At 36.9% G+C, this 22,309-nt stretch overlaps 1 protein-coding gene across 2 annotated transcripts in view; it reads right to left on the minus strand.

Annotated features, from left to right (window-relative positions):
- ITGBL1 (integrin subunit beta like 1) overlaps positions 1–22,309 on the minus strand; it is a 1,366,350-nt gene that overhangs the window by 92,857 nt on the left and 1,251,184 nt on the right. For both annotated transcript variants that reach the window (XM_087435888.1, XM_087435887.1), the window contains exons 2-5: positions 20,769–20,915; positions 13,153–13,275; positions 9,316–9,456; positions 5,618–5,758 (exon numbers count right to left, since the gene is read on the minus strand). In XM_087435888.1, the coding sequence (XP_087292014.1) occupies positions 5,618–5,758; positions 9,316–9,456; positions 13,153–13,275; positions 20,769–20,915 (552 nt within the window). The remainder of the gene's footprint in view (positions 1–5,617; positions 5,759–9,315; positions 9,457–13,152; positions 13,276–20,768; positions 20,916–22,309) is intronic.

The raw sequence follows: 22,309 nt of genomic DNA on the forward strand, positions 1-22,309 counted from the left end.
CTCAATTCCAGTATGAAAGTTAAGCCAAACAGAGAGAGAGGGAATCATTTTACGGCGATAAAATGAGGAAGAAGAAAATGCTTGGTTTTGATATATAAAGAAAGGTTTAGAAACAATAAGATCTATTTAGCATGAAAATCCTTTAGACTGACATAACATATATATTAGGGTCTTTTATAAACAAATAGTGAAAAAGGCATAAAAGAAGAAATTAGGAGACCTGTGTTCTCCATCTAAATGTGTCACTAGTCCATCTTCCTGGGCTCATCTCACTTTTTCTTTACAATGAGAGAACTAGAAGATGTGAATTTTACCACACTGATCTGAAATTTAATGCTTCCATGCTAGTTTGTCAAATCTGTGTGTGTGTGTGTGTGTGTGTGTGCGTGTGTGTGTATAAAGCCTGCAGGAGTTAATTTTATTGCTTCTAACAAGTATTCCTTTAAACTCTGTAGGCAGAGGACCAAGAAAACAGAGATGAAAGATACAGAATGTTGTTGTTTATCCCTGAGATCAAACATGAGGAGAATGAACATCAGGGAATTGCTTTCAAAAGACCTATGAGCACGCATTAAACACACACACAAACACACACACACACACCCATAACAATGGAAGATCAACATGGTGGTTAGTGTTGGTATGTAAATGAGACCACAGCAGGGTCTGTATAGCATGGGCAGGGAGTTGGCAGCAAGAGCACACATTGGGTGGCATTGTGGCCATGCTGGGCATGTAGAGCTATCAAGGCTCTTAGGCCACTGTAGGAGAGGATGTTGACACCAAACAAATTTGTAATCCTTGTGCTCTTCTGAGTTAAGCTATCTAAACTCAGAAATATGAATCCAGGACAAATGTAGTTGCATCCATTCCAGTCAAACACTCTTCTGCTATAGAGGATATTTCTTTCTTTTAAAATTATCAAAATGCTCATGAATTGGAATCTGATGTTTAGAAGTAGCTTCTTATGAAGTAGAATGAAGACCATCAAAGTTTGGGGAAACAAGTTAAATCTAACTAGTACCTGTTATTAAAAAAAAGTCCATTCAATATATTGATTTCCCTTTCAAGACAATGAAAACTGAATATACTTAATCATTTCCTTCAGTTTCTTTCCTTAATGCTTTGGTAATCCAGAGTGACAAATTTCCCCACATAATATGGTCTATCAATCACTCTATTTTCCAAACTAATGGAACTCTAATCTACTCTAAGCCAGAGTTTCATATTTTCATCATTTCGGTAGACAGGACAAGCCAAAAGATAGAGTTTAAGGTCACAGTGCAGCATATTTATCCAATTATGGGATTTGGGGAAACAGATCAGTGTAGTAAGCAGCCATCAGGAATAAAGGAGTTATTTTAGAATCAGGAAGTAAATTCAGTGGAGCAGCTCATAGAACTGAAGTAAACAGAACAGTTGGTACATTTCAGGATGGCTGGTCATGCCCTGGTCATTTTAGTCACGGCCAAATTTTGTCAACAATATCATCTTTGAAGTGTGTGTGTATGTATGTGCATGTATCTGTGTGTGTGTGAGTCATGTTTGCTTATGGTTGCATTCATGCTCACACACACACACACACACACACACACACCATGTGGATGATGAACCACAAATATGAATGAAAGAAGAAATAAATAAAACAGATTTATTTGCAAGCAGGGATCATGTTTTAAAATATTTGTACCCATGATGTGGTAGGCACAAAATATTTATATTTAAATGCATTACTGAATAGATGAATGGATAGAGATGGAATGAATAAAATGAGAATGTCAATTAAAAGAGCCAGCTGAAACAAATCCATTGAGAGATTTCCTTTGCACTTAAATAAGACCAACACCCTCAGGATGGCAAGAATGGGAGCTAAAAATACAACTGCATTTCATCTGAGCCTTATTACACTCCAGCCTTGCAAAAATCACTAGAGAATATCGACGTAGTTAGGTTCCTTCTGTCTTATAACACTAAAGTACTAACATACTCAATAATCAACTGCATGGCACCCTTCCTATGGCGCAACTTAGACTGGCAATTAGGAAAAGTATGAAGACTAAGAATTCACTAAGCATAATATATAGAATTCTACAGATTTAGTCAGAATGAAGAAATACTCCAGAGGTTGATGCTTGCCCCAGATCATAATGATGTTCAGAGAAGCTTAGGTTTATAAGAATTTTGAGCATCTAGAGGACAGTTCTTTCTTGCCAAAATAAAGCAAAATTGAAGAATTTTATTTGCATCACTTGGAGATTAAATTACATGAGTACTTAGGCTACATGTGTTTTCAGATGACACTTAATGGCAGTGTGAACTTTGTCAAGTTACTTAATTTCTTTGAACCTGTTTTCTCTTCTGTTAAATGTAGATAATGTCTCCCCTCTCTGAGTTAGTGTGAACATAAAATGGAACGAGGTGTGTGAACAAGTTGGTAAGTGTCTAACAGAGTAGAGTCTCTGTTAATGTGAGTTTCTTCTTTCCTAAGTTCCTCATTTTAAGTGTGGGAGGCAGGCTGTGGAGAGCTGGCCACACTCAGTTCACTTTAACAAAAAAAATAATATAATCACAAGTACAGACTGATGTCTTATTGCTCCAACAACAGCCTATTATCCCATCACTTCTTCCCACCCCCACCTGTCTACACCCACAGCATGGAGACCACAGAGAAAAGGTCAAGTATTCTCTCCTACTCTCCTCCTATGATAAGCCCCATCAACCATGTAACCATAAATGCCCAATCACTTAACTTTATCTGAAATCTCATAGGATAGGGAAGAATGGAAAATGTGAGGGAGAAGAAAATAGGGCAGAAGGAAGAAGGGAGGGAATAGATGAAGTGGAAAATTTCAGATTCCATGGAGACCTCCTTAATGGCCTTTACCGGCCCAACCTACCAACCTATGGTAGTAACTCTAAGCCTAAATAACATGCAACAGGAATTGTGAGCTTATAAAAGGATCAAAGCATCTATACCCATCTTCACCCCATGGCCCCACTCCCTCACAGTGAAGCAGACCAGCTCACATGACCCTGAATTATCATTATAAAGTAGTTACTTTGAATTTTTCAATCCCACTCCAAAATCAGGATAGTAGGTTTACAAGGAAGAGTGTGCCCTATGTTAAAAAAACAAAAGCATCATAGCAGATAGTTACAAACTTATAATATTTATATATAGCCTGATTATCTCCTTTATTTTCCTATTTTAAATTGTATGAATTCATGTTTTATCTCACAATCTTAAAATGACACTTAAAATGACATTCTTAAATGGTGTTTCTTGAGCCCCCAGTACAGTTTTTACTACCAACTCCGTGCTTACGACTCTAAATTCTCAGGTTCAGCCTTGAACCTTCAGACTCACATATTCAACGGACTGAAAAAAAATCAACTTTGCCTTGTCATTGGTCCTTTATGCTCGATATTTCTAGAAACAAATTTGACAACTTCCTTCTATATTCCCCATTTCAGTAAATGGCACCAACATTTATCCAGACAACCAGACTAGGAACCTGGTGACTAATGTGCTCCACTGCCTAAAGCCATCACTAGCACACCATTGCCTTTAGAATAGAGTCTAGTTCTGCAGCAAAGTAAAAAGTCCTCCAGTTCTTGTTTCTGACTAGCTTTGCCCTTTGTTCCTTGTACATTCTGGTGATAACCAAACTGAGTCTAGTCCCCTGCATAGATCATATGCCTCTACTCCCTCTGCCTGGGGTGCCCTTCTCATCTCTCTTGACCTGCAAGCCTACCCTTTAGGGCAGAACTGTACGTGCATGGTGATCCAAAAGCATCCTGCAATGTGTGAGCCATACATCACCACCTCTGTGAAGAGCCTCATCGCCCTCATTAAGATGTCAAAGAAGCCCACGCCCCAAAATTCTCAACCCCCTTCTCTCTTCATTTTAATCTACAGCATTATGCCCATGAAAAGTATGTAGCACTGACCTACCATACATTTAATTTTTTTTACTTTGTCCATTGTCTCTCCAGCCCTACTGGGATGTAAACTCCATAAGGAGAGGGATTTTGTCTGTTGTTTTCACCACTCTGTCCCCACTATAAGTAAACAAATGCATGAACACAACTCTCCCATATCGCAGTATATTAAAATTGTATGTCTACGTGGTAGTTGTCTTTGCTAAATAGTAAATTTCTTGAGGGCAGAGCCTATGCTTTTTTATATTTTATACTGTAATATTCCACACAGCGCCTCTAGCACAGTTGGCTCTCAATAAATGTTTGTTATATTAAATTGAAGTTTAAACAAAGACTCATTCAGTAAATAAAGAACCTTTAAATTTCTTCAGATTCATAGACCTTGTTAACATTTTAATTCTATCTCCTAGCTTTGGGGCCTTAAGAAAATTATGGAACTTCCCCAAGCCTCAGTTTCCCCAATTATAACATGAGAATAAATATATTCTCTACCTCATAGACTTTTATGAAGAATAAATGCAACAATCTGGGAAGGGCTTAGCACAGTGTCTGCCACATAGAAGCCACTCAATAGTTCTAGCTGTTTTATGACCATTGTCTTGATAATGATGATGATAAAGAACACATATAGAATGAATAATAGAAAAATCTGAAAAGGGCATCTCCTCAAGAGAACAGTGTTCACAGAATGTTTAGGAAATTCTCCCAAGCACCAGGTAACCAAAAGAGGGAAACACTTCTGCAATGGGAAGTTTTAGCAGCAGGCTCCCCTTAGCTGGGCCAGAGAAGTCTTCACTGTTGGAGAATCGTAATTAAATACGGCTGCTCTTTTATTTCCTTTTGATGGCAAACTTTCAGGAGACCAGTGGAGTTTCCTCTCTCTCTACCTACACCAATCAGGCAGTCAAGCATAAAGAGATGTATATGCATATGTCTCTGCCTTCTGGATTGTCAAATATAACCAGACTGAAAATCCATAACTCCATTTTCACTAAATGACAATTTTTCAGATAAATCTGATTGCTTTTTTTTTTACTTTGGACCATTAGAAATTCTGGCAGGATGTGTTTTTTCCTTTGCATTTAGGCTGCAAGCTCCATAAAGTCAAGGATCCTGTTTGTCTCCTCCACTGCTGGAACCAGTAGCCCAGATGCAGTCCAGACCCTGGCAAACAGTATCGGTTCCATAAATATTTATGGCATAAAATTTTTGAATCCACTAATTGATATTCAATTCTAGACTAAATTTTAGAACAACTCTAGTATATAAATTATACCAAAGAATTAATGCATCAAAATATCTATGATAATTATATTATCCTAAGTTTTGTAATATATTAATACAGCTGTCATAATGGTATCTCTCCTGCTCATTGTCATCAGGTCTGCTAGTTTTGTATTCTTACAGTTGAGCAATAGATATCTGGAGGTAATGGTTCTCCTTGGTGAGGAATTACACTAATTTTAAGAGAGTGGGTGCATTTATATCTCTAGTCTTTGCCTAACATGTGAATTCTCTAAAGGTTTTCCAAGTTACTAATAGGAGCACTGTGAACATCCGGTGCTTTAGAATGCACATTCAGTTCTTTCAAAGCTTTTGTAAGAAACAAAATGAATCTTGAAAATAGGGAAATGACTGTTTTTCATTTAAAAATAGGAATTAGGAGAGCACTTACCTGAACAGAAGTCATCAGAATATCTGTCATAGACAGCTCTGCAGTCCCTTTCGTCACACTCACAGGTGTCCCCATGAATATCTCCCCAGTCTCCAGTCGGGTCAACATCGTGGCAAGAACATTCACCACACACACAAATGCCTAGACAGGAGAAATAATTTTACATGGGCTAGTGAACAAAAATCATGAAAGAAAGCATTTCACATATTGCTTTTTCTCCTGTGGATTACTTTGTATTTGGAAAATATACATATTCAGGAAAAATATTCTACAAAGAAAAACACCATCTAAAGTTGACAGTAGAGATTCTATGATAAACAAAAGTCATTATCTATGTTTATAATTATGTGGGATTGCAGGATGTGTCATTAGCACTGTGTTGGTTTGTCTCAACACCAAAAAACTAACATAAGCTATAATTCTTGCCCCCAAGAAGCTTACAATATATTTGACAAAAAAAAACCTAATGAAAGAAAAATCAGCAAACAATGAAAGTATGAGTACTAATGTTTTATAAACTAGGACATAAATACTGTAGGAGTTGGGGAAGGGCTGAAGTGATTAGGGTAGATGGTCTGGATATGCAGAGAAGGGGAAATGTTCTAGGATCCTAGGAGCAATTGGAGGTGGAACAACTCAAAGAAAATCAAGAAAGTGAGAATAAGCAAAGAAGAGTGGGATGGGCATGGGCACTCTAAGGAGTCCTGCATCACTGGAGCAGAAGGTGCACGTTAAGGAAAACTAAGAAGTAGGGTTTGCTAGATCAGATGGGCTCAGGTTATAGAGGATGTTGGAGATCAGGTGAGAGACATAACCTTGGTTTTTGGAGATTTGCATAGGGGAAGTGCCCAGTCGTAGATCATATTTACTTTGTGTAGTTTATCCATAATCATCTTTAGGGCAACCAGCTAATCATTTGAGGGAAAGATAAAGTTAAATCTCTTCTTACCTCTTATATCAAAGTAAATTCCAGGTAGATCAAAGATTTAAGGATATAAAATAAAACCATAAAATACAAAATAAATGTTTTTTATTCAAAACCCCCAAAGCAAATTACTAAAAGGAAAAAAAGAAATAGATGTAACAACATAATAATCTAAAATTTTGGTTGGAAGCAAAACACTAAAAAACTAAAACACTAAAATAGTTGGAACAAATAGTCATATGTATGTAAAAGACAAAAAGCTACCTTCACAAACATAAACAATTCTTAGGAGTCAATATCCAAAGGAAAAATATGCCTAAAAAATAGACAAAGGCAAAGAACACCAATCAAAAATTTTGTAGAGAAGTAATGATGATAGATAAACATAAAAAATATTTACTACTCAAACTACTATCGCTAAGGGGTGGAGGTAGGGGACCTGTAAAACAATGGTGAGTTAGAATTATTTTGGATGTCAGATTGGCAGAGGTGAAAAAGATTGCTAGGATCAAGAGCTGATGAGTGTCTGGAGCACAAAGTGTACAACTTTCTGAGAGGCAATTTCACAATATGTACTTTTTAAATACGCGTTACTATTTAGCAAACAGTCCACTTCAATTAATATATCCAAAGGAGAGGAAAAATACACAAAAGTACACGGTCAAGAATATTAACCATGGTGGTATCCATGTTATTGAAAAACTACTAGTGACCTAAATATCGATCAAAGGGGAATTAGCGCAGTAATGGTCCATGTGTAGCTTGGACTACCAAGTAGCCATTAAAAGTAATAATTAGGTTTTTGCTCTGTGAACAAAGAAAGATATCCAAAATATAGGATTAAATGGAAAAAAGCAAATTACAAGTTAGTATGTATAGTATAATTCAATTTTTGTATTAAATAAGAAGAAAATACATATCAGGGAGGCACATAGATGATGAATTTTTAAAAATAATTAAATAAAAACACCAAGCTGAAAGGTCATGTACCAAAATGTAAAAGGAGATTAGATCTGGATGTTGAGATTATGGATCATTTTCTACTTTATTATGTTATTTTTTTAAATGAATACACATTGCTTTCATAATAGCATAAATGATGCGGGGGATGGGTATGTGTTAAAGTGAGTCCAATGTGAGTCCACATGGGCAATAAGGGACATTTATTCCATCACTGATTAGCTACACTGTCTACAACATAGATGTTTTGGCCCCTGAAGATGGGCAAACAAGGACAATGAGATAGGTGTGTGCGGGCATTAGTATCTATCTCCCACCTAAGTAAGTATTGATAAGGAAAGAGCTCTAGAGACAGGAGTGGTACCTCCTAAGAAAAAAGGACTCATTGAGTGCCTGCCCCTGACTTGCCATCATGTATCCCTGAATCTCACTGGCTACCGGCCACTTTTAGGCTATTTTCTGTTCTGCCTCTGCCAGACCTCAAATCAGAAAGCTCCAAGCACCAGGAAGCGGGGAGGGAGGCAGGAGGTGAGCTGGCGGAGAGGCACAAGGAGTATGTTTCTGAAGGACGTCTGTCTCTCCGAGCCCACGCATCCCTGCTGCAGAGTCCGGCCCTGATCTACAGCCCGATCAGTTCCATTTTTCTCCTCTCTCTCTCAACACCTAAGTGATTATTTTCCACAGTAACTCAGTTCAAGCTTCAGACACTGACATCACAATGGTGACTACAGACCCTATTCAATAAAAGGATTTAAGCAGAAACATATCCTTACATAATAAAGGAAAACAAGGTGAGTTGGTATGATATACAGTCAGATCTATTCTGCATAAATAAAGGAGAGAACTTTTATGATTTTTGTTCTAAGTTCAGGCCTTTTGCTTTCCTTTCTCTATGTACAGAAATGTGGCACATTTTACTCTTCTATGTCAATTTTTAAAAGGATAAAATTGGTTGTGTGTTAAGGTTTTCCATGTTAGTGTTATCTATCAAAACGCATCATTTATTTATAAAAATGAAAAAAAAAGTTTTCCAGCTTTCTAGATTTTTAATTTTACAGAAGGAAATATGGCCACTTATTTATATCACCCAGTAGGCAAAGAACAGTCCAGCAAGGCTCTCTTTTATCGACCAGTACAGCTGACAAAGGGAAAAATAAGTATTTTCAAGGTGTTTTACAAAGTGTTTAAAACTGATTTTATATCAACAGTTAGTTAACTCATTTTAAATTATATTTTAGCAATACTAATATATTTTTAAAATTCATGTCTAAGGTCAGTCTAAATTTTATATGCCTATTTGATACATAGTTTCCATATCTATTGTGTTCAATATCACATTTTTATTATTGCATATAAAAGTTAAATGACTCCATACCAATTCCACATTGCAAACTCGCCTTCAATTTACTCATAATTAAGACAAGAGAGTTTCTTGAATGCTCTAGATAATTAGATGCTCACACTGTAGATAGTTCTGTTAGTCAAGAGACATTTAACAGAAGTATCCATAAGAATTGCCTTTTAGCTGCACTGTGCTATTTCTGGATGGCCGCCAAAGAAATTAGAGTCCCTATGTTAACTATTTGTTCAGTGAGGCTGAAAGAATGACAGCAACTTCTTATCTTTCTTCTTTCTACTCAATAAAAAATAAGAAAGAGAAGATTGTGGGTATAGTAATTGTGGATTTACAGCAAAGTCAAACACTATAAAGGACGACTTCCTCCCACACTGAAGGAAATAGAGAAAAGGAGTGTTAACAGTTAAGGGCTTTGTTTCCCTCCCCATTACGTAGTAAAGTGTATGAATGACACACCTCTGTTACTGCAGATTTTGCCATCTGGAGATGTGCATCTTCGCTTGCTCTCCCAGGGGGTGATATCACACTGGAATTCACATTTATCTCCATGCCAACCAGCCTCGCAGTAACAGTTTCCACAGTAACACTTTCCATGGCCTTTACCCAAAATGAATTTTACACGGTGAGGAAAAAAGCAACTTTTAAAAGCAAAATTAACCTTCTACCTCTTTGTGATCATTTTTGCCTTTTGAAATTACATGTCCGCTCCACAGTTCTTGCTTAAAATAATCAAATTACATAGTTTGCCCCCAAAACATCACAGTTGCACCGATACCTACATAATTATATACATAAAGCAAGCCAAAGTGTCCTCTAACTTGTCCTAGCCAGGTAGCTGATTAAAACGAAAAGAAATGAAAGAATATTTAAAGAAATGACATGAAAGAATGTCTATCCAATCTCAAAGGTATGGATCAAACTCAAATGTATGTGAGCATTCACTCTAAGGGCATTTCTTGAATTAGTCACTGAAATATGTCATTTGATATCAACTATTGAGAAACCAATGGTGCATATTTACTTGGATGCACATTATTAATGACTGAACCATTTCTTAAACCAGAGGGAGTATTTCATCTTTCATTCAACTGTGTCCCACAAGCTGTTGTGTTTCACCACGTGGAAAAGAGGTTTTCAGCTAAATCAATGTTGAGTAGTCATCTAGAGCAATATCGTGGACCCTTGGTCTCCCAATGAAATTCCCAACCTATTTGTCAAGGGACTACAAATGATACGTAAGAGTACCTACAAACAACTGTACTGAATTATCACATTATCACTTCCTGTATCCATATCTAGCAATCCTACAAATTCTCAAAAGATGGCAATTCTATTTACCTCAAAATTACTTCTTATGTCCTCCCTTTTTGTAGTTATGTCACCCAACTATGAATGTCTGTTCTTGTTCTTGGAAATATGATGAAAATCAGGGTCACACTGGATTTTGTTTTTTAGTCTACTCTTTCTGTTTTATGGGAATTTATGTTTTACCAGAATCTATGGCTAAAGTCTTTGTTCTTCCCTCTCTCTTCTCCTAAAGTCCCAATTCCAGAGGGCCCATGGGAAACTAATTGTGAGGCTATTTTTCTTTCTAAACACTAGCATTTCTGGCCAACAGCTAGAGTGTCAATAGAGTCTGTGAAACTCACATAAGAAGGGAGAATACAATAGAATATTCTGGTCTAGCATAGGCTATTCTTGTCGATCAAATGAGACTTCCTTCAAGCAGACATGCATCAGAGAGACAGAGATGGTGAGAAAGAGAGTTATAGAGAGAAAAGAAAGAGACAGGGACTCAAGCATATGATGCCATATTTTCTGTCTAAATGAACTGTAGTTGGGGTATCCATAGAAAACCGCTTCTTAACCTAATGGACAAGGATCATCTCTACAACAAATTTTAATTTTGATTTGTTCACTTGAGCAAATGTAAAGGTTAGCAAATGATTTCATCAATAATAAAACATAAAAGCTATACATTTTATTTATAAACTTAAAAACATTTCTGTGTACACCCACAACAATGTCACATTCCTGTGCTATATCACAAGCCTCAGGAACTTGAGGATTACACTGAAGGAAAGCAGGACAACTGTGTGTTAAAAGGTTTTCGTAAGAGTTTTTTAAAGACTTGATTAACTTCTTAAACTAGAAGTTATTTCTTCTGTAATTTCAGGAAATTTATGTAAGGTGTTACATATGTAAGGATTACCATTATATTAACAAATGATAAATCTATATTCTTTACACCCAAATTCTTTGTATATTTATAAAATTCAGTATTGAATTAGAATTTTACTAAAAAATCATTGAGGTAGAGGTGAATAAGGAAAGAAAAATCTTGTAAGGCTATACCTGCATGCAGATATGGAAAATTAAAAAGATATTCTCATAACTCAAATGAAAATATTATAACATGACACATCTGGATAATTGAGATAAAATAGAAGCTTCAGGACGATATACATTCCAGGCAATAAACATCATTCTTTGCTTTGTATAAACTGATGAAGCAAGAAAATCTCCTCTTGAATTGCTTCACTAACGGGCTGTAGAATCATCTCTCAACAGATTGGTTTCACGTGAGTGACATGAGGAATGATCTAGAATCCTAGTCAATGTCACCCCTAGAGGATGTTTACTGGAGTGCCTGTGTCTGTGGTCAGAGACTTTGCACCATGAAATTGCTTAAGCCTCAAACAAATGGAAATAATAAGTGGAAAGGTTGAGAGTTAAACATTTCCAGTTGTGTTGTTTCAAGCTAAATGTTTATGTTTACATATGCAAATAAACTTTGCTTGAGTGGTGTGCATCAGAACACACTGGCCCCGAGCAGGTTCCCTTCCTCTTTTTCAACCTGTAATAATTGGAAACGAACCATCAAGAGGACAAATACATAATATTTGTGGGTGGATTTATCTAATTGTTCTAATCATTTTGAACTGAGCCCTTTAGCAGAATTGTCTGAACAGCGTCTAGCTTAGGTCACTGGCTTGAAAAATGAAGGTTTTGTGTTTGTTTGTTTTATCCTGGTGGGTTGTACAGCAACGAAACCAGAGGGAAAGAACCAAGCAAACCTAAAATCAAAGCATCTGAATGACCACAGGAATTGAAGCTACAATTTGTTTTCGTAAACAAAGGGACAGCTTGTCGTATGTTAGTGACACTTTCTCTGCGGCCCTCTGGTTTCTCCTGGCCCCATCTGCCCCTGATCCTCCCAGGGAAAATATTCTTCTGAGATTACCCATTCTGCATGCAGGATAGGATTCCATGGACTGGAATCTTGTCAAAGATAAATGAAATAAGCAATGACTTATCAACAGAGAGATGAGGCCAGACGTAACCAGGCTAAATCATCTAATAACAGCAGAGAAGAGTTTACCTGAAATGAAGGGATTCTCACTTCTCTCTACTTTCCTCTCCTGTGCCAGCCATGGTTGCAAACTGAAACTTGGAACAGGCGTGCAGATAGGTAAGCAGAAGAGAAGGACATTACAGGTGGTAAGGAGGGGCTCTTCTCATGGAGCTTCAAATTCCAGGGCACCGATGATGCAACTGTCTATGGTGAGGGGTCAATGGCACAGTCTTTGGTGCCAAACAGACACAAGACTAAATTCCATCACAACTGGTGGAATGACCCTGGGTAAGCTACCGGTTCCTACATCAATCTGTTTGGATAAAAATAATTCTTACCCTAGAGTGATGTTGTGAGACTTAACACAAGGAATGTAAAGTATTTATTACATCGGTTGGTACTAGTTAACATGCAATAAGTGGACTAACAAAATTAGATTGAGTGATGGCGGTGCATAGAAAAGATCATGAAAAATGTTATTTAAGTGTGTGGGGGGATAAACTCTAGTCTAATAATCCTATCGTCTTTAGATGTCCCCAATAGGACATAAGACTATTTAAAGGTTCATGGTTTAGAAAGGGAAAGAGAATGAAATTAAAACATGCAATTGAGAGATTGGGAGAAAAGGGACAGAATAAAAGTGCTTAAGGTGGAGCAGAGAAGACGGAGTCCAGCTAGGACCACTCCAAGAGTGCGCACTTGGCCTATTGCCATAATGATCTGGCTTTCCTCCGGGAACAAGCTGATTTTGCATTTAAAAAGTACTAGTTTACTCTGAATGCCATAGTCTAACTCTCCTTATAGGAAATGTTTTCCAAATAAACACATCTTCAGATTAAATTATTAAACTTAATGCAGAAGTTTATAGAGAAATACAAATACAAAACAGGTGAAAAATCAAGTACTGTTATTAGTTTCTGCAAAGTTAATATACATACCTCCACATATTTCCTCTGTTTCATCATCTATGCATTCTCTATCATCACACTCACAAAATTTACCATAAACGAGTCCATTTCCATCTGAATTATCACACTTACATCTGCCACAGTGACATGTACCTAAACCATTAAAATAAAGCAAAAAATATTTGTTAAATGCATATAAACTATAAATAACAAATTTTTAACCTATCTCTTTCAAGGATATAGACAATTCAAATCAATTTAATATTCCAATTATGTATTACTGGGGGTATGATGAGATAGATAATGACATTCTTGCTTGAGATTATTGTAGAACAGCAATTACATTTTATAGCACACAGATATTATGATTGACCTCTAACAGTTACATGAACGTAAATTTCACCTCCCAAGTGCAGAGCTACCCTATACATGTCCATTCAATCAATGTGTGAATGAATATCTTCTGATTACACCTGGGTCTGAAGTGAACTAAAGCAGAGAATTCTAAGCTTCGTGCGGGAAGTAACCTTGCTTATCTTCCTCACCAGTATTTATTCAATGCTTTGCACAATATTTGAGCATACTATTTATATAATAAATATTTGTGGAATTCATTATTAAATGCATAAACGAGAAACTTAGATGCTCCTAATAATTTCACATCCACATGTTAAACTGACACACATGTCCTTATGACAATGGTCTCAGAGTGAGTTTTCTTAGGCATAGCATCCTGGGACCTCACCAAAACCTCAGGGCAGCTCAGGGTGATACAGAGGCACTGGAATCATTTTGTCTACCTCCTGCCACATATTCAGCCAAGTTTGATGATTTAACTATAACCCCTGAGAATGATTTCAGTGATAGTAAAACAGCATTTAAATGATATTGAGAGATAGACTGTCTAGTTGAGGAACTTCCTTTTTAATACTTATTTCTCAATTTTTAATTGATCATCACAGCAATCAACACATATTAATTGAGACTTCACCACTCACTAGCTACCATCCTAGACTCTGGAAATGTAACAGGAGCTCAAGTCAGCCATAATGCTCCTCTTAGAGTTTTATATGAGTAAAAACCAGTGTGATAAAACAAATGGTGAAGTGCAAAGTGTTGCAGAAGCGCATAGCAAAGGGGATTTAACTGAGACCTGGTAGTCAAAGATACAGTCCGTGGGGAGGTAGCTCATAAACTGAGAACTGAGAGCCAAGTAAAAAAACAGCTCAGAGAAATGAGAAGGCGAAGAGGCCCACTTCCAGACAACAGCAGAGTCTCTACGGTGAAAGAGGAAATAAGAGAAAAAAATCAAACATGGCTGCAGTATAGAAAATAACGTGGAAAGTGGCATGAAATGAATAGAGTAACGAAGATGCATTTTATGGAAATCTTACAGCTCATGTGAAAGATTTCTAACTTTAATCCAAGAAGAACCAGAAGCCAAAGAAGTATTTTCAGCAAGAGAGTCATGTGATCAGTCATGCATCTTTACCAGATTACCCTGGTTGTCATATGGAGAATGAACTAAAATGAGGTAAAAGTGGATATGAGGGAATGTTATTACATTTGTCTGCAGGAAAGAAGATAGAGGCTGACCAGGGTGATGGCAGTGAGGTTAGAAAGAAGCAAATACACTTGGGGATATTTTCAGGAGGAAGAATAGATGACTCGGTGACTGGGTATGAGGGGTGAAGGACAGGGAGAAACCAAAGATAATATTGTTATTTGACTTGAGCTACTGGATATTGACAATTCTGTATGTGGTGTACCGGAAAGAGCATGGATAGAGGACTAAGGTAGACTTGTAGCCAAATCCAGGTTTTAATCTCCACTAGTTATACATTTTTGAGGTCATTACTTTCTTCTCTAACTCTCAAATTCCTTATCCGTAAATAATATCTACTTCATAGAGCTGCCGTTAGGACCAAGTGATAAATACATCACCCAGGCATCTTTCTAAAAACACTACTGTGTCTAGTACAGTAGGCTTTCAGAAAACTTTGGGTTCTTTGTTCACTCCCATTAAGATATCGAGTTTATTAGTCATATTCACAAATATTTTCTCAGACTCACTTTATATTTCTGGACCCCACAATGTCCTGTTTTCATACCCTCTGCTTGATTCTGTTATCCAGGTCACTTGTAATTTGCTATTATCTGTAAGAGTTTTTTCTCTCACAGTCACATATAAATGACGATTTTGCAGAATTGGAGCTTGTTATTTTTCTTCCTGGGGAATACTCGTATAAATTTTATTTTTATTAAACTTCATTTTCTTGTATTTTTTCCTGAAAACTATTTTAATTTATAAAAGTTCATTTCGAATCTAATACTGTAATTCATGATATTGCCTGATCTCATTTTTTTTTCTAATTATCACCCTTCTTTTCTATTTTCACGTTTATTCATATAGTCTTTCAACCATCCACATATCCATTCGTTAAATTTTCTTGTTGCCTATTATATTATTGGCAAAGCACTAGGTGCTACAGGAGATTATAAGATGAATAAAATTAAAACTAAGTAAATCATAGACCAGGAAGAAAGAGCTAGATGATCAGTAATATATATGTATATGAAACCAGATGACGCACAGTCATTTGCAACAGATTTGTGACAAATGCTTTATAGAAAGTATAAACCTCAATCTGGCTCTGTGAAGGAGGAAATGCACAGTAAAGGGGTAAGTTCTTGAGTTGGCACTTGATATACGGATAGAATTTCAACAAGTGGAGATGGAGAAAAGACTTGTGGCACTGAGGAAAGAGCCTGGAATAAAGAATAAGAATGGAGAATTAAAGGACAGTGAAGCATCGGGCTTGAGTTTGAGAAAAGGGTAGGTTAAAGGCAGACAGCAGAGGATCAAGAATATTGGTCAAGGGGGCCAGCCTGGTGGCGTAGTGGTTACGTTCGCACGCTCCGCTTGGGCGGCCCAGGGTTCACAGGTTCAGATCCCAGGTGCAGACCTCTGCACCGCTCATCAAGCCATGCTGCGGTGGCGTCCCATATATAAGGTAGAGGAAGATGGGCACAGATGTTAGCTCAGGGACAATCTTCCTCAGCAAAAAAAGGAAGATTTGCAACAGGTGTTAGCTCAAGGCTAATCTTCCTCACCAAAAAAAAAAGAAAAGAAAAGACTATTGGTCAAGGATTTCAGATTTTATCTGTTGGGACAGCAGGAGCCTTTCATGGTTTGGGAGCGAGGTGTAACCTAGGGCTATGGACACAGTAGTTGTTTTTAGGTAAGACAGGCAGGAACAGCCTCTGCCTCTGAATCCTACGACTTCTCACTGACGTCCCCCACAGGCAGGCTCACTCCCATCCACACATCTGAACCATTCCTGGCTGATGTGGGAAGTTTACAACAGCTCAGAGACTTCCTGTCTCACTCATCAAGTAGAATTCACAACTGAAGCTCCAAGATACGGCATATGGAAGCCCAGGCAAAAGTGCCAGACTCCTGTGTTCATGCTATGCCATACTGCATCTCTCTCTTGGTTGCCAGTTAACTCAGTCTCTAGGATTGGTTTTCTGCTTTATGCTAGACTATTTTAGCTCTGACTTTTCATTCTGCCTAATATAGCTTTCTGTCTCTAGGATGACTCCCCTGCCTTGAACACTAGCCTATACCCCTGCGCCATGGCACTAGAGCCTCACGTCACTCTGCAGACTGTGCCTTGCCTTTCAGGGCCCCTACAGAGTCGGCTTCTGGAACTCCTTTAGTCTCCAGCTCCATCTTGCCCTGCCCTTCAGTCTTATGCCTCACTTCATGTATCTCCTCTTTATCTTCTGCTCCCATCTGCTTCCAGCAAAACACATTGCCATATGAAGGCGAAAGATTAGTAGAGAGAACTCACAGACTAATGCAATTTTGGGGGAGTGGTCCTGAACTAGGCTGGTGGAAGTAGGCATTAAAAGAAAGACATGTGAGAATGAGATTGCCAAAGTAGACTTGAAAGCCTTAGATATTGAGAAGAGAGGAAGAGAGAAAGAAAAGATTAAATGTAACACTGAGTATGAATTCACCTTTTGGCCCAGCAATCTCACTTCTAGTAATTTACGCTGAAGATACCCCTCCGAAAATATGATAATACCTATGCACCAGTTCATTCCGTGTATTAATAGCTGTAATTTCAAAATATTGGAAACTGTCTAAATGCCCAAGCATAAGAGATTGATTGAATAAATTATGTCACCTGCATGGGAGTGAATACTATGCATCTGAAAAAAGAATGAGTAAGATTTCTATGAACTGATATGGAGTGAATTCCAGGAGATAATGTTGAGTGGCAAAAGAGCATATATAAAAGGAAAAAATTGAAAAATTAAAAAATAATAATGCATACATATATCTATTTATCTTTTCAAGAATAAAAACATACACAGATAAAGCAGAAAGCAGTAATGTTGGTCACCTATACAGTATGAGGGGAAGCATGATAGAAGGTTTAAGGAAGAGAATGATGCTTCACTGAGTATGCTTTTTTGCAAAGTTTTGACTTTTGGAAGCATGTTAATGTTCTACATATTATAAAATAAAATGAAATCAATGAGAATGGGAAGGAGAAAAAAACTCAGAAACTGAAAGCCATCTGTAATAATGAGCTCAACTGTGTTTCAAAGGAGTACCTTAACTATTCTATAGAGGGGAAATGAAGAAAAAAATCCAAGTAACGTTTGAACACGGCATTTGACCACACACCCCAATCTCGGGTACGACTGGGGTGGGGCGAAGGTGGGGGAGGAGACGGATTGCAAAAAAATCCTGAGATTTTTCAGCAGATTTGTTTTGCATGGTGATACGTACAAAGCAATTCTAAAAACAATTTTAGGTGTACTATAGAATTGAGCAAATGAGTAAATATGTTGATGATGTTGGGAGCCAGATTTCTCACTGTGGAAGATGATACACACAAATATGGAAGGGAAAAAACAAGAAATAACCTTGTGGGGATGGGTTGGAGTTAGATGCATTGGTGTGAATTCATGATTTTTAAAATATGTATATGTATATGCATATATGTGTGCATGTATGTTTATGCATTTGTGTATATATATATTTACATGCATATATTTTACCAGCCTATTTTCAGAAAGGCCAAGAATTAAATACACCCTAGTAAAAATAAGCATCCCTAGTGCTCACAATTTTTATTCTAACACCATTCTTCACTGAAAGGAATCAGGGCTCCTTAGAGAAATGGTTGATTCCAAAACTGTGGCAAGGCGGGGACAATATGACTCCAGAATATTTTGTTATGCCAGAAAGTAAAGAATTGCTAAACCCAAACCAAACCAAACCAAAACAAAACAAAAAAACAATGGAGGCATGTCACAAGGATAGAGAAGCTAGCTTGAAGGGGCTCCACTAGCCTAATCTGAGATCATCTGAGAACCAGAATAATTAAGTACAGTAATGAACAATAAACCATTGAAATAATAGGAATTCTGATCCTAGACTAATAATAAATCACTGATAATAAATATTATATAATTGATAGATGAGAGATGACTCTCATTGTGGTAGAATGTTGGGTGTCAACTGGTAAATATGGAGGAAATGTTGGAGTTTGGAAATCATCATTTTTCAATCATCAGTGTAAACAGGGGATCAGGTGAGAATCATCAATGGATGGTCAATCTGGGGTAATTTTGGTGAGGATGGGATATTTCTTGGTTTCAAAGGTTCCGCCACAGACTGCTCATTTGTTACAAGGGTAAAATCAGTAATTACGGAGCTGAGACATCAGACCAACACCCTGACCAGGTGACCACAGCAGATGGATATCATGTACTTCCGGATGACACATCCTGAGAACACAAAATCGTCTATCCAGTATCTCAGCTAAGAATGTATCACATGAATCTAATCATGAGGACACATCAGACAAACCCAAAATAAGTAATATTCTATTTAAAAAAAAAGAGGTTGAGGACAATTTTCTTCAAAATTTTCTGTGGAAACGGTCCAGATTAAAAGAGGCTAAAGAGAGATGACAACGAAACATAACACTGCCCCTAGCCTGGATCCTATACAGAGTGGGGGACATACTATCAAGGACATTGTTGGGTCAATTGATGAAACTGGAATATGGATGTTAGATTACATAAAAGTATTGTATCAATGTTAAAAAAAGATAGATACAGATGTCTTAGAAATGTGTTCTACGTCTTATCTAATGTTTTATCATTTATTGAAACAATTCCATAAATTTTCTCCTTTAAGATATGTTAATGCTACGAATCACATGTTTAGATTCCTTAATGTTGAAACATCTTTGGATTCCTAGACTATATATACTCTATTTGGTTATAATGTATTATTAAAAAAGTAATAATAACATGGATTTGATTTGAAAAAATAAATAAATAAAAAAATAGAGAATAAAGAAACAAAACAGATTTCAAGTCTTATTACTGAAAGAAGCTTGAAAAGCATGAATTTTTCAAAATTAAAGAGGCTATGTGGGATGTGTGTGTGTTTGGAGGGATGGGTGTTATGAACTGGAAGTAGAGAAATCCTACTGAGAGGAAAGAAAAGACTGAAGTGCTAGAGAGAAGCAAGAAGAATATTCATGAACACAGAAAGTGACCTGACTGTTGAGACTACTGTCACAGTCCCTGACTGGTCCACTCACGCTTTGCCTTGGGTATGGATACTGATTACTACTAGCAAAATACCCAATTGCACTTAATCTACACTGAGTAATTTGTCACAATCAAAGACTGTGGAAAGGTCCCACCTGATTGCAGAAGGACTCTACCAACAAAGTGAGCTTCAGGAGGGAAGATATTCATTCATGTACTCAAATCCTCACCTTCACCTTGCAGAGCAATGGCTCAACTACCTCAATCCTCTATGTAAGAATTACTCGGAGAGCTTCAAAAACCCACCTTAGTCCAGACCACACCCCAAAGCAATTGAATCAGAGCCTCTAGTACAAGACAGGAGCAGTCTCAAGTTCAACCAGGGTTGAGAAAAGCTGACTTTGAAGTTCCACATGCCCAGATGTTAAAACAGTACTTAATTATAGTAACACTGGCTAAACACCATTGAAACCAAAACCACAGTTGTTTTGTTTTCTATGGTTTTGGTAATCAATTTTAACAGCATCTCTGTAAACTTCTAAGAAATATTTTTAAATGACTTCTTTGAGATATAAAAATATTTTGGTCTAACAAAAAATCTTGCTGTCACTATATTCTTCAATGAGTTTCATATTTAGTACATCTGAAACTTCTATCAAATTAAAAAGGTTTGGTTTTGTTTGTTGCTAAGTTATAAATTCAAAGCACCCTTGATCTGTAACAGAAAATAATTAAGTCAGTTTATATAAATCCTTTTAAAAAGATTTAATCCAGCATTCAAAATATGGCTCACAATTTACATAAAATGTTATCAGAGTGTTGTTTCCAGTAAATATGTTGCTTGAAGGAGCCATTGGAACAGCTGGAGAGTGTCACACTTGCCAGTCTCAGCAAGATGGCATTTTTTCCTATTGATTTATCTGAATTTCATTTCTAAAAAATATACTCAAAAGCAGTCTAACTCAGAGGTTCAACATTTCTCAACGCCTACATATTTCCATTAAGAAACAATATTTGATTATTTCACTTAAGAGTTTTTTATAGGATAGAATTCTTACCTGCGTTAGAGCAGATGACATCTTGAGAATTCTTGCACATTTGGTTACTTTTTTTCTTGGTCAGGTCACAGTGAGTTGGGTACTGGCAAGCATCCCCAGACCATCCTTCATCACATTCACACTTGCCACAGTTACACTTACCATGGCCTGAGAATTTAACGACATTCAGTTAGACTCAAATTGCTTTCCAAAGGAAATGACTGTAGCTAACAGTCTTAAGGGTGATGTTGGTTCAGGACTGAGCTATAATAAATTCAAACACATGTATATTACAGTGGCTGAGAGGTAATCCTATTATATACAGTATAATAGAGTATGTGAATTTTGCTTCAATAATCAACTTTGATAAATCATTAAATTAATTTATAAAGACATTAGGATAGATAATAAACCAGAAGTCTGATAAACCACATGGTCAGAAAATTTAGCACTAAAAAAGAAATTCACCTAGCACCTCCACATTTAAGAGACAAAAGTCCATTTCCATATAACTGCATTTTATAACACATAAAACTACAAACTCTGAGTAAGGAATCTTATATGAAACTCCGTTAAACTAAACATTGGCCTTATATTTATTTGAATTTAACATGTAATAAAATTTTATGTAGATATTAAATACCACCTTGGGATAAGATTGATGTGAAAAATAAGTATGCATTTTGTTTCTAAATGAGGAAATTTGGTTCAAGAATCAAAGGAATAAGAGCCGTATTCATCTACTTCCATGGAAGTTTCTCAACCTTTCATGCTCTCAAATCAACATTTTGCTGTTTTTATTGTTGTGATCATTAACTTTATTAAGTCCTGCTTGAGGAAGCCTACTAATGTTTTTATTGACTACATATTAGCCAGACTGAAGTGCAAAACACATACAATCCTTGGCACTTGTCCTCAAGGAACTTAAAAATTTCAAAGTCGAGACTGATACACAAAGACGATGGTGTTATCTTCAGCCAAAAATGTTTATTGGACCTTGTGTTGAGTAATATAGTCTATGACCTATAGAAATAAGAGGGGAGAGAAGATTTTCTAGATATCCATAACCTTTAACCAGCCCTTGAAAGGTGAGCATAGTTTGAATGGGTTGCAGGGAGAGTATTCTTATATTACTCAAGATAGTGATACTATGTCTTAATGCCTGAATTCATAGGCCACGACAGAATGGAATCGTTGATCTAGGGCCAACAGGCATTCCACACGGCAGGCAAAACCCATATGATGAGGTCCAGATGGTCAGTCAGAATGAATGGCTCGGAGATGTCCCATTTGGGCATGTTCAGCAGAGCCTGCATCTGTGATTGGCTGTGACTTTAAAACTCCTCTGCATGTGGCCCAGTCCATGTAAATGTTTCTATTCCCATTGCATTCTTCAAATTAATTATTCTATTTCACAAACAAAACCTTGCAGGCAACCTAATTGCAATTCATTTTACCCAATGCACATTACTCCATCAAATTGATTGTATCGTTTTGTATTCCTTTCTGGCTCTACTTGATATTGTCAATCTTGGCCAACTTGGTATCATTTACAAGCATAA

The sequence above is a fragment of the Ceratotherium simum genome, chromosome 10 (assembly GCF_057802395.1).
Source record: "Ceratotherium simum simum isolate JZ-2026a chromosome 10, ASM5780239v1, whole genome shotgun sequence".
NCBI classification, from domain to species: domain Eukaryota; kingdom Metazoa; phylum Chordata; class Mammalia; order Perissodactyla; family Rhinocerotidae; genus Ceratotherium; species Ceratotherium simum.